General features: G+C 33.5%; 1 protein-coding gene across 4 annotated transcripts in view; it reads right to left on the bottom strand.

Annotated features, from left to right (window-relative positions):
* The window catches only part of LOC108749179, a 222,782-nt gene that overhangs the window by 57,404 nt on the left and 151,880 nt on the right, over positions 1 to 13,498 (bottom strand). For all 4 annotated transcript variants that reach the window (XM_018487725.1, XM_018487724.1, XM_018487723.1 and 1 more), the window contains one exon: positions 2,114 to 2,221. In XM_018487725.1, the coding sequence (XP_018343227.1) occupies positions 2,114 to 2,177 (64 nt within the window). In that variant the 5' untranslated portion in view covers positions 2,178 to 2,221. The remainder of the gene's footprint in view (positions 1 to 2,113; positions 2,222 to 13,498) is intronic.

Genomic DNA, 13,498 nt, shown 5'->3' with positions numbered 1-13,498 from the left:
TGAAAGATGTTACCATGATAGATATACATTTAGTATCTACCATGCTAACGATATCATTTTTACGATTCATCTTTAATGATAACATTATTTGACTGATTCTCTGTCATTTTCGTTGGACAAATGAAGGTATATTGTAAGATTTATATCTCTGTCTTATGCAACCGCCAAGATCTTCGCACCGTAAATTAACTACCAACGCCTTGCGGCTAAAAGCGTTTGTTTTCGTTGCAGTTTTCATACATGGTGTATTCACGAAAATGTACGTTAAGGTGCGCTAAAGTTTCGTTCTAAATTTGTACGAGACGATAAATCCATATTAACATAAGCAAGAGAATGTAATATATAATGTACAAATTGCAGCACGCTATTCAGTATTTCCGTTTTCATTTGCGCTCAATGAACTGTGAGATATATAAAGAATAGTAAAATAAATGGAACTGACGTCTTCACGGTTTATAATTCGACTTCGGTTGTATTCGTGAAATTTTTGCTTTACGATTTGTTGAATTTAAGCGTGGAACTCATGGAAGTATAATGCGGAGATTAATTCATAATGCATCACTAAGAATAGAGTTTTAACTAGCTTTTTAATATTTTAACATCAAGTTGAAATGTTTCAAAAATCTATTATGTGTGCGCGAATTGTATAAGATACATATACCTTAAACAGTTTTTTATATCTCTGTACTTTCATTCGTGTTGTATTTTTATTAATAAAAAAATACTTCATATATTTTGCGAAATTTTTTTTGGATAAATATGGCACAATTAATAATGTGAAACAAAACAGAGAATTTAAATATTAAGTTTAAAAATTCTCTAACATATTCACATATATTTATTGCGCTATTAATTTCCGCAGATTTGTTTTTCTCTTTTCTCATTAACTGTTATCAGAAATCAGTTGATATATCAATTATTTTTGAGTAGTGATAAAGTGGAAGATAATATGACTGTCAATATCTGCAGTTTTTTTCTTATTCCCGTTTATCTTCTTTCTTTCTTCTTTCCCTTTGCTTCTTGTTCTAGCTATTAACCGTTATCAAGACGATTCTTATCACATGAGAGAGGAACTCGTTAGTGTACGAAGACTATAAATCGTGGATGGGAAACAACGGAGTTCCGTTCGGCTTCCACGAATACGAGAGGAGTTCCCTAACATAAGTCCTTTATCGGAAGCATCTTGATAGTTATCAAAGGTCGTTTGATATCATTCGCATTCTCCATTATTCTTGGCGTTATTACATACATAAGTAATAATATAATTATCCGTAAATAGAAGATTATTAGAGAATATTCTCGAATTATTCGAGTAAAATTACGTTTATTCTTATAGATAACTAAATGTGTTAAAAAAAAATGGGAATACATATATCGCAAAAAACTTTCTATAGGCAATTATGTATACCAATAAATTAGAAAGATTATTATTGACATTTTACGTGAAATATTAAATGATCAAATTTAAACCAATTCTTTAAGTTAAACAACATTTTATGATTTTTAAATTCCAAGTATGTTAAAATGTATTATATGTAATACAAATATTGATTAAAAATCACATCTAATCAACTCACTTTTGTGGTTGAATTACTTACAATTTCATCATTCTATTAACGTATGCATTCAGTAAATAATAAACTTTTGAGTCAAATTTAATTTTTAATAACATTTTTTAGTTAAATTTTGTTTAATTCTATTCTTTTAGTTAAATTAATGATATATTGAGTGACGATCTTTAGGAATGATAAAAATAACTCACATTAGGTATAATTTGACATAATGAATTTAATAGTAGGTAATGTATTGTTGGAAATTCTTATCGTAGTTGTAGTAATTTTAAAAAACATTTAAAAAACATTTTACACGCATTTGTAAGTTTTGAAACGATTCATCTATCTTATTATTGGCTCGAGCAATGCGAGAAAGACCGATCATTAATCACGATAATTTGTTTAATGTGTCAATTGATTATCGACTCAAGTCGACTAAACACGGGATTTCCTAAGAGCGTTTCTGAAAACGAGGGATTTAAGTTGCACGATGCGCTCGCTTTTTCGCGATACCGTTGCATTTTTCCGGCGAGAGGATGTTGAAGAGGAGCATCGCTTACCGATCGGCTGTATCAGGTAGCGCAGCGATGCCAGCAATGGCAGGATCAATAGAAACGGGGCCATGACGGCTTCGATTCAGACGTCCATCTCGCGTTCATTCACGAGGCCTGTAACAGAAAAAAGCGCACGTAATCATATTAATACACACATGTCGTGGAAACTGACGTTCATTATTTCGATAATCGATCAAGTATCGTCCCGGATGGACGAATCAATTCATTCCCTCCCATTTCGCAAGCATTTTCAAGTAAGCATCTGTCTTTCATTCTTTATCTTTTTTCCTGTCAAAAGTATTTATTGCGTTTTCGTTGTGCTGTTTTGCGGACATAAAGAGCTCCTTATCTTGTTATAAATATATACGATAATTCACCTTATGAAAAGTGAACTATCATGTATTTATAACAAGATTCGAACTGATAGAAATATACCTTTTCAAATTTCCGTTATCCCATTTTGCTACGATTAAAATATTTAATAATAATATTAAAATAAAATGTATTGTATATTAGATTATATTAGAAACTTAAATAAAACATACTATATACAATACATAAAATATTCAATTATTTTTATTAGCTTTATTATTATATATTTCAGTAAAATTATTATTATATATATTAGATTTTTGAATTATAAATTCATATTTCCTCTAGATTTTACGATGTAAATCATCGATATGATAACAATTTAATCCTATTAAAAATCTACAATTAAGATTCATATCAAATATTATAATATTTATATGTAATAGTTCAACATTTATGGAAGTTTTATGCACTTATATTTATGAATTTGATATCCATCAAATTTTTACAATTTAGAATTAATTAAACAGTTCACAATTGAACATGCAAACATTATGTACATGTTGATATTATCGATTTTTCCCGTGACTGTATTTCTCTTGCAATCCATAGTTGCTCTGACCTATTGCTTTTTATTCCGGCAGCAATATTTGCCGAGAAGGCATTTGCGCGCTATAAACTTTTCCAACTATGCAAACTCTCGTAAAACCAGCGGGGTTTTTAATGGTAACTTGTTGGCAATAGCCAACGAGATGGAGAACAAGATGAGAGCTTACTCGCAATGTACTTGACTGCGCCGCATTTGAAGCGGCAGGGCTTTCTAATGTGGATCATGTTCACTCATTAGCTCAAAGGAGAAGAGAGCCATTATGGAAGGGAGAACAAAAGCCAAATGATGAGAATAATGGAGGCAAAGAGCTTTCTAACAAGCTATGTCGTATTCATGCCTTTGTCGGATCTATGGTTGATACACATCACTGCGGCATCAACGGGAATTACAGCGAGTGATGGAATCAAGTTGTTATAGACTAATAATTTTGATTCAATTCACTCGCTACATTTATTCGGTTCGGACTAGTTGGTCCAAATAGAAGCACTTAGTTTCCAAATTTTACATTGATATATGTATAACAGAGCGATAGATAACCGAAATCTAATACGTATCCTAAGCACCGATAACACTATCAAATGAATCAAAGTAATAAAGTAATAATAATGAAAATCTATGAGAGTCAGCATTATTTATGTATATTGATTTGCATAGTGAACAATTAAATATACAAAAGTATTGACAAATAAAAAACTTTTAGGACGACTTTCCTTGATTAAATATTAAATAGAGAATATCCACTATTTATTAGCTTAATACAAATTATAAATTTTCGAAATTAATAGAATGAGTAGAATGCAAAAATGTTTATTAATATTTTTAGTTTTTCAATCTTTTTCTTATTAATAAAAAATGAATAAATGTATCAACTTTCTATTATATTTATTATGTTATGTAATCATAAGAATTTCTTAAGTTTATCGTACAAAACATTATCGAAAATATCCATTGTTATTGATACAAAAATGGATTGACGCAAAGTATTGAATTTATAAAAAAATCTATTTTTTAAATATATAAATATTTTGATCAATCTAATGTTTCTGAATATATCTTGTAGTATCATGCGGAGCAACTACGACCGTTGGTCGTAGAACGTCACTCCGCTAACAGATATACGACAAATGCGTTTCCGTGTCCCGAACATTGATCGACATCGACGACGTATCGACAGTGTTAATCTGTCTCGTTGAAGAGTTGCTCCCACACCGCCATCCATTCCCATGTTACTTGCATCAGCTACGACAGCACGGAAAGTAACTTCTGTGTACACCAATGAAAAGGATGTTCATGCTACTAGTCAATTTTTTTTAGCGTAGTTTGCATCCATGGATAGTAAGTGAGTTAACTCAAGTTTATACGTACATACATCCATGAGCTAATATGATATATAGGAGTGTTATTAGATGAACGATCGAGAATGAGATAAATCTGATATTATCTTATTAAAAATAACTCAAATTGAGCAGGATATAATTTGACGTTATAAATTTAATAGTGTATAGAGCTAAATTTTTAGCTATTTTAATAGGATCGTTTTTTCCATAAAATCGAGTTACCATCGATGACCTATCTCGAATTACGTAAGCCGCAAACGAGAACCGTATCGATTGGATTGATTCAAGCGTCAAGCAGCTTTACGCGGACGAGAGGCATTGCATTAACCAGATGGACGGGAACGCATTTCATGCAAGAGAAGAGATGGGAATGGGAAATGGAAAGCTGCGTGTATGATGCCCCTGGAAAAAGTGCAGTTACGTCGCGTTATATGTACTCGGTAAATCGGGCCACGAAGTGACGCATGTTATAAATCCTTTCGCTTCATATTTCACGCGCGATGACGCCCACGCTCGGTATTATTTCCACGATATTTTCGCCAATCTTGACTACTGCTCTTCTTCGTCCGATCTTCGTCGGGCCGTTGTCCTTGGACCTCCTTTCGGAAAACCGCCCTTTTGTTCCCGTTCCGAATGTGTCCGCAATGATAAACGGTTAGCTTCACCGAGTCGTTCGAGGATGGTTTAGGAATTATTAGCTTTGTATACTCTCTGCGTAGCACGAAGAAAAAAAGAGATTGATGACGTTTCCCGTCGTAGCGTTTTCTTGGAGTTAACTCTATCTTCTCTCTTTAATCCCTTGAGATTTTATATAATCGACAAACATTTATTTGCATCCCTTCTTAAGTTGCATTTTTCTTTCGCAACTCTTCTGCGAGAAGAAATTAATTGACATTATCGTGCGATAATAAGCTGAACCTATTATTGATTAATAGCATTGATTTGCAGTGTTAGGATAATTATCTCTGACAATGAGTTAATTAATGTTTGATGCATATAATTATGAATTTTTAATGTAGTTAATTAGTATCTCATGTTTTAATCTAGTGAAGTGAAATTAGTAAATAGCCGATAGTGACATACAGGACGGAATAATTGAACATTCAGTTGAAATGTTTATGTACCGTTACGTTATGCTTAGGAAGTTATCGTGAAATAATGAATTATAGAAAGTTAATTTTTTCAAAAATTGAGGGGCGAACTATACAATAAAACAAACATTCTTTAATTGTCCGTAAAACAATGTCTAGTAAAATGATGTCACATACAAAGTGCAAGATTGTAGAAGAAGCTTGAGGAAGTTCATAATACATAATATAATATCTAATATTTTTTCTTATTTTTGTCTAATTTATTAATACTCAGTAATAATACTCAGTATTATAGTAAATTACACTGAAAAATTGAATGTACGAATCATCAAATTCTAACCATATCAATCAGAATTCTAGTTTAAATAATTAGATATTCAATTATGATGACTGAAATTCTGATTAATATTATCAGAATCTACTTCATTTATTTTTAACCAGAAATTGCTAGTGTAAACAAAAATTAGGCATAATGACACGTTAATCAAAGCTTAAGATTTATGAGTAGCTCCAGGACGTTAGCAATCTGCGGAGCAATAATGTCGTAGAATTCTGGCATGAGATTGAGCGGTATAATTTCTTCAGAAAGATGAAGCTATTTCCTTCCGGCATAATTCTTTATGAAACTTCAGGAGTGGAAGTGAGAATGCGAATACTTGTGTGGCACTCGGAAAATTTGCGAGAAAATTTGCTAATATCGATCATGCCGAGAAGATGCCGTGTGTTAATAATTCGCCAGCAGGCAATGATGAATGTAAATCGCGCGGTGACATCGCATGAATATTCGCTGACGCGATTTACAAACTGCCAGATAAGATATTTGTCTTTTGTACCATACACAAGACGATTTAGAAGTGACGTGCCGGGAATTGCATTTTGTTATTGTGAACACGAATGGATTGACGTCGAGCAAAGAGATATTAAATTATTAAAAATAAAAATATTAAAGATGTTTCTTGTTGTGCATTATTTAATACGTTCAATATTAATTAATGATATTATTATTAACGAATCTTATTTATTCAATTATACATTGAAAAAAATGACAAAATTCAATAACACTATTAATGAAACAAGTACATCACGTTTTTAATAAAGTTTTACAATATTTGTTTTTTTTTTAAGATGTAAAAATTACTTAATAATTTTTGTATACTTGTGAAAATAATAAAAATTAAACCGAAGAGTACAAATGATCTATCGTATGTGGTAAAAAAAAGTCATCGTGTGTACTTAATTATATATATTTAGCCAATTAAATAAAACGCCTCAATTACGAATCTGTTAAAAAGAATTATCTTTCTAAAAATTTGTATCTTCGTCAAGCGTTGGTCTTTCCTTCTAATTGTCACGTGCATTGGAACATGAAATGCTTCGAACAACTAAGCTTTTATTGAACGACTGCGTGCCAATTACTTCATCGACACCCGTATCTGCAGGAAAGAAAGAATTCGTTTATATTTCACGTTTCTACTAACTGGCACACACACCTCGAACTAATTTATCAGCAAGGCGTGTCTCTTGATTCTCTGGCAATCGCAATACAGAGACCCGAATGTTGTCCTCTACGAAAATCAGTGAGATTTACGTCCATTCGCCAGAACGTTTCTGTATGTAATCGTGTAATAAAACGCGACCGAAGCATCGTCGCACGACAGGCATTGTTTCCACGACGAAAATTCCAGGCGTCTTATAAACGTCGAGGCATCAGGACCATACAAATTGTTCGCGACAAGGATATTTGACTCCCACCCCTTCACCGTATTTGTGCTCATCGAGCTTGGAATAATTCACGAGCCCGTGGTTTGCGACCGTTACGGGTTTAACACGTATGGTTTAATACGTCGAATGCCGTGGTGAATGCCGCTCTTGGTTACGATGTTTGACATTGACGGAATTTTGATGCTGTCCACGGTCGTTGATCGCATGGCTATGTTCCAGAGAAGACGATGTAATGTTACTTTATATGCAATATGGGAGTAGCATCTCAATTACTATTTATTTTAATTAAACTTGTTAATCTTTTATACATATTTTTCTTTTTTAAATGCAATTATTCAATCCATTTTTAATGCGAGAGCAACGAATAAATCCTTCTACGTAACATCATACTGACATCATTGTAAAATGGATTAAAAACAAATCGCTCGGCTGCTAACAGCTATTTTTGATGACACAGCGGAAATCCCATTGCACTTTTATATCCGGCTTAAAAATGAAAAAAAAAAAGGATACATCAAAATCGGAAATGTGGCAACCGAAATAGACGTTAAACTCTACCGGTGAAACTGATGAGAGCTAGAATTCTCGGCCGCGTTAAAATATCGCGCTGGCAAATCATCTCACCCAGTCGACGAGATAACATCGTTAATCGGGAATTAAATTATTTCGGAGAGCCAAAAGCTATTTACTACCCGGCATGATTATTTTCCATGGCCGTATTTCGAGCGCGGCAGAGAAAGGAAATAATGAAACGAGCGAGAATTATTCGGGAAGTATTTATTCGTGCGCGCGCGTTTCAATGCACGTCTGATCCGCGATTAATCCGTCGCAATTTACGCCTCGGCGGCCGGCGCCCCCGCAAATTCGCGGACCGCAAATCAATGATAATCCCTCGATCGACATGTATATTCGCACACGGCGTGAATTTGCAACGCTTTTGTAAATCGGTCCATTTCGTTGTCCACAGGCGGTTATGTATAAAAATTATGGAGACGATCGAGTACGTGCATATGAGATATGTCGATTGCGATTTATTGCACGGTATGGATGAGAAAATGCTTCTCCGCGATGTGCTTTATCATTAAAGAATTAAATTTCACCCAATTTGTCTAGTTATTTTAACTCAAATTATATAGATCGTTTATGTCTCTCAGCAAATAACACATACTAATTGAACCAATTTTTTTTTCAATATGAAAGTATAGCAGCCAAAGATGCTGTATTTTATATATACACGGAAAGAAGAATTTTATTCACGTATCTAAAAATTTTGATAGATTTAAAAATAATTTTGTTGGACCATCAAAATAATTATATGGAAAGTTTAAGCTGCTCGTTAAAAAATGTCAAAACTTTTTAAAGCATTGTCATCACACTTGCATTTTAATTATTTTCGATAATTTCGTACAATTATTATTTTAAGATTTGCATTTAAATGTAGCTGTATAAGCAAAATCGTTTGTTCCGTGTCCTTATTTTATAAAAGTTATAATTATTATTATATTATGTCATAATAAACGATGTTTTAATAAAATTTATTATATTTGATAATTATTATATTTTTATTATAATTAACAAGAGTTAGTTGCAAGAGTTCTTCCTTTCGGCATTTTATCATATAAATTTTCTAATTAGTTAATTGACTGAATTGGAAAAAATCAGATCTATTAGGAGAAGAACTGAGAGGAAAATGGAGGGATTGCGGATGGTAGCAAGTGGTAACTCGTACTCGTGACATGCAACAAGCAACTCCGATATAACAGCGACGTCGCTGAAGCGTTCGAATCGCTCAAGCGTCACGGATACTCCCGTGGAAAGTTAACAGGAACTTAAAGGAAAACATTGGAGAACTTACGTTAATCCGATTACGCGCGATACGAGATAGGGAAGCAGTTCGGGAGGTCGTTCTTAAACGGAGCGACTTGCGTCATTTTGCATCGCTGCGGTTGCAGGATCACATTAACGCTTATCGTCTATCTTTCATGAAGTTGAGGACTTGAAAATTAATATAATTAAAATCGCACGATCGATAGAGTTTCCTCAATCTACTGTAAAAACGCCGATTTAATCTTGATATAAATAAACGTTTTAGGTGCATTGTAATTTACGATAATTCCCATCGCGCTAGCAGATGAGAATTAAATCGTTCTTTTTCGTTCTGCTTAACAAGAAATGACTGTCGACCGAGCTTCGTGACGTTGATACTTAAGCTTAAATGTAAACGGGCATTATGCGATCGTACAATGCATCGTCGTTGCAACATTTAATCCGCCGTGCAACGGTTCTAGCGAAACCGCAAGCGAGATGATTTAATGTCGACCATACTGGATTATCGATTGCCGCTTGCGTCGATATATTTTTAAGGGTAATAGATTGTTGGGCAGCCGTCATTGTAACGAAGGTGCAATAATGCGTTTGCGGTGGTAACATATATTATTGTAGCACTTTTTTGTGTTTGTTAGAATGCTAAAACTTTTTGCATCATTGCTCATCGTGCTTGAAATTCTTACGTAATTACTTTGATGGTCCAACAATTCCCGGGTTTACAAGTCAATTTGAAATCAATTGATTTTTAGGACCGTTTTATTTAATATCTACTAGATGTTCTATTGATCTTCGAAAGAAGACATTTTATCGATGCTGCGTTGATAAAATGTCGATCTTCTCGATGCAGCGTTGATAAAATATCGATCTTCGAAGATCAATAAAAAATTTAGACGATATCAAATCAATATGTCGGAAAAATCAATCGATATTAACTGATTTCGACTTATAAAGCAGGGAAAGTCCAAAAGAATCAAAATTATTTTAAATATTATTTCAAATGTTTTTGAAAACTGGATTAATTGTAATGGCAGATAAATCTCAAATGGAAACCATTTCTGTCGCTGGAAAAAAAACAATTTTCCATTTTATGAATTAAATGGAGACTAAAGTTTGAATATTTAAGGGAAGCCTTCTTTTCGTTTCTAGTCGCAGATCGAATTGCTTACCGGCGAAAATAATATATCTATTAAAAGCTTACATAAAAAGTTTGCTAAGTATTAAGTAGATGTTACACTGAACTTTGAAATATGTATCAAATTATAATTGAAACTTATATGGAATTGTTTATAAGATGTTTACGATCATGAAATAGCGTTTTATTACATATATAATATCAAACGTTTCTATAGTTTTCTAAATCTTTTTAAAATGTCATTGTCAGTAAAAGATTCACCAGGTGTTTACAACACACATACTTCCAGATCTTAAATTCAGGGCTTTACAGATCTCTTGTAACCATTAAAATAAATAATGTGACTGCTCTTCATAAATAATGTAACTATCGACAAAACTTTTTATAAACAAGTATAAATACATTATCTCTCATTAAAAAAAATTTTTTCTGAAATACTAAAAAATTTAATTAAATACAGATATGAAAATAATTTTGTGGGACCATCAAAATAATTATTATACATAGGATAACATGATTAGCAACGCTGTAAGGAATTTTGACATTCTAGCAACTATGTAGTTGAGTGTCTTACATTATTTTGATAGTCCAATAAAATTATTTAAAAAAAATTATGTCTAGCTAAATTGTTAACCTACTTTAGTCCACAAAACCGTTCTTTGATTATACAAATATTCCAATGTTATTTTTGCTCTAATTCCAAAATCTTTTATTCAGAATAGTAGGACATTTTTATTTTACACACAATTTTTGTCATGTATTTCGTTCGATTTGGATAAAGTTTTAAAGTTGTAAATTACTGTTTTTTTTTTGCATACACGTGTGTGATCTGTCGTATAATAACTGTCACGAGTAATTCCGTCAAGTGAGCGATGTCCGTCAACGGACGATTTCATTCCGTTTTCCGCAAATCGCTTCGCGACATATATTTTTATTTGCGCTCTATATTTGCTAGACAAGCGTATTGAGCGAGAGCGTTTCGAAATATCGACAGAAACAGATTTGACACTTGTCGAAAATACGGACGACGCGAATAGGCGGCGAACAAAAGAATTAGGAGTCCGATATGACCCGCCAGCCGTCAAAGATTATGAATGGCTAGACTGATTGCGATCAATAACAGATACGAGACGGGATGCAACTAAACATTCAATGATCCTCGCGTCATGAACCTTTGGTACACACATGCACATATACACTGTGGTATATTTTATTATATCAATAAAAGTTCAAACGTTAAACTTTTATTATATAAATTTGAAATTTTTTGTCTAAAAATTAATCATATCTTTGTGTTACTCGCCAATTTTATGAAAAGTTAATATACAGTAGTCAAAAATAGTAGACAGTATTTTTTTATATTGATAACGATGCAGTTTTAAGGATGGAAAGTGCTCCTTGTACTTATAAATGAGTATAATTATTCGTTGCATTTAAGGTATTAGAACTATTTGTGAATTTCGGAGGTGTGACAAGAAGTTTTTATATTGTTGAAAGTAAATTCAATATAGAAAATATAAAATTTAAAGTAGTGAATCCAACATAACGATCTGCTAAAATTCAAACTAAAAAATTGCACTCTTCGTTCCAAAATAATGTTTAGAAATAATCAACAAGGAGAGCTTATCCCTATTTCGTTTTTTTGTGCAACATGAAAACCTCTTATTATACCTCCAAAACTTAAAAATAGCTGTAGTATCGTAAAGCTTAATCTACAATATGTTCTTTGCTTCCTGTTTCTTGCTTTTCACCTTATGCCTTTTTCCTTCTTTGCGACCGTTTTATCGACAATCGCGTTTCTTTTCACGTGTTTCTTATTTCTTGCGAAGTTCGTCAACTTTTATCTCAGGCAACAGGAAACGAAAAAACAGGTAAAAAGGCATGAAGTAAAAGCAAGAAACAGGAAACCAGCACATTGTAGATTAATGCTTAAATACAATGGGTTAATTAATTTATTTATCAATATATACAAAGGGTAGTTTTCACCCTTGAAACTGCCCTATTGTCGATATAAGAAAGTACTTTTTTTCTATTATTTTTTACTACTCTATAAATGTATTGAATTTCAATAAAATTGGCGAGTAACACGTACAAAGGTACGGTTACTTGTAACTCTCTTGAAACAAAGAGAGAAAAAAAACAGGTGCTTAAATTCGAGACTTCGCAACCTGAGGATTTTCCACCTCGCCTAGGGGCCGATCTCACGTAGGTACGTCGGAAATACATCTGGCGCCGCGTCGCGACGCTCGCACAGGAAGATCACGCCCGTCGTTATCACGTACGGGTCGTTAAACCTACCGTCGGTTGTGAACTTTCGGAAATAATTGCGAATCCGTGGAATTCGATTACCACCGTGTCGCGCAAACGAGAAAGTGGCGGCGAGGGTGAAACGAAGGAACAGCGAAACGCACGCGATCGAATGCATCCAAAACGCGGCGCAATTACGATTGCTCGCGCCGCGTTACGAGCATGCCCCCGTTTGTCAGGGAAGCGCGATTCTTGTTCGTCCCTTCACGCTGCGTGAAACTTTTATATTGTAACGGCGAAACTTTTCGCCGTCTAAGTTTTGTCGCTTTTCCTCTCGCGCGATTGCTAGGGCGTAGGATACCAATAGCGTACGTGTGTGTATTTGTGAAAGAAAAAGAGAGAGAGGGGGGGGGGAGAGAGAGAGAAAGATGTCGGATGGGAAAGTCGGAACATGGAAGAAATAACTGGAGCAGTATATCTCTACTGCTCTCTCCGGATTGTAGGTGAACGAGTAAATAGATAGGTGGAAGACTAGAGAAAATGGAATAAGTCCAGGATGGCGTATATATATTACAACGAAAAAGATTAATCGATGTTTCTATAAAATTACGATTTATTTAATACACAAAAAGAACTGATATATACGAGTATTTTGCTGACATACCTACAAATTTAACTACACACAGATCTGAAAATAACTTCGTTGAGTCATAAAAATAATTATATAGGACGCTCAAATTGGTTGCTTAAATGTAAAAAATTTTTTCAGCATTGTTCATGCTTGAGACTCCTATCTATATATAATTATTTTGATAATCCAATAAAGTTATTTTCAGATCTGTGTCCAGTTAAATTTATAGATACAGGGTGGGCCATCTATTGGTACGTTTTTAAAAATGCGATCAAATGAGCATACATTGATATTTTTTATTAATTTTTTTTTTGTTGTGAAGCTAAAAGTATCCGCGTCAAGAATGAAAAACGATTTCGTTCATGTGGCTCCCTCTACTGGCCTTACAGTATGCCATTCGGTCACCCCAATTATTAATGACATTTTGGACTACCTCGGCGCCAATTTCACTCAAAACAGTCGTAATATTGTCGGGTGTGCGC

This window comes from Trachymyrmex septentrionalis, unplaced genomic scaffold, assembly GCF_001594115.1.
Source record: "Trachymyrmex septentrionalis isolate Tsep2-gDNA-1 unplaced genomic scaffold, Tsep1.0 scaffold27, whole genome shotgun sequence".
NCBI lineage: Eukaryota > Metazoa > Arthropoda > Insecta > Hymenoptera > Formicidae > Trachymyrmex > Trachymyrmex septentrionalis.
This window is presented reverse-complemented; position numbering and strand designations above follow the sequence as displayed.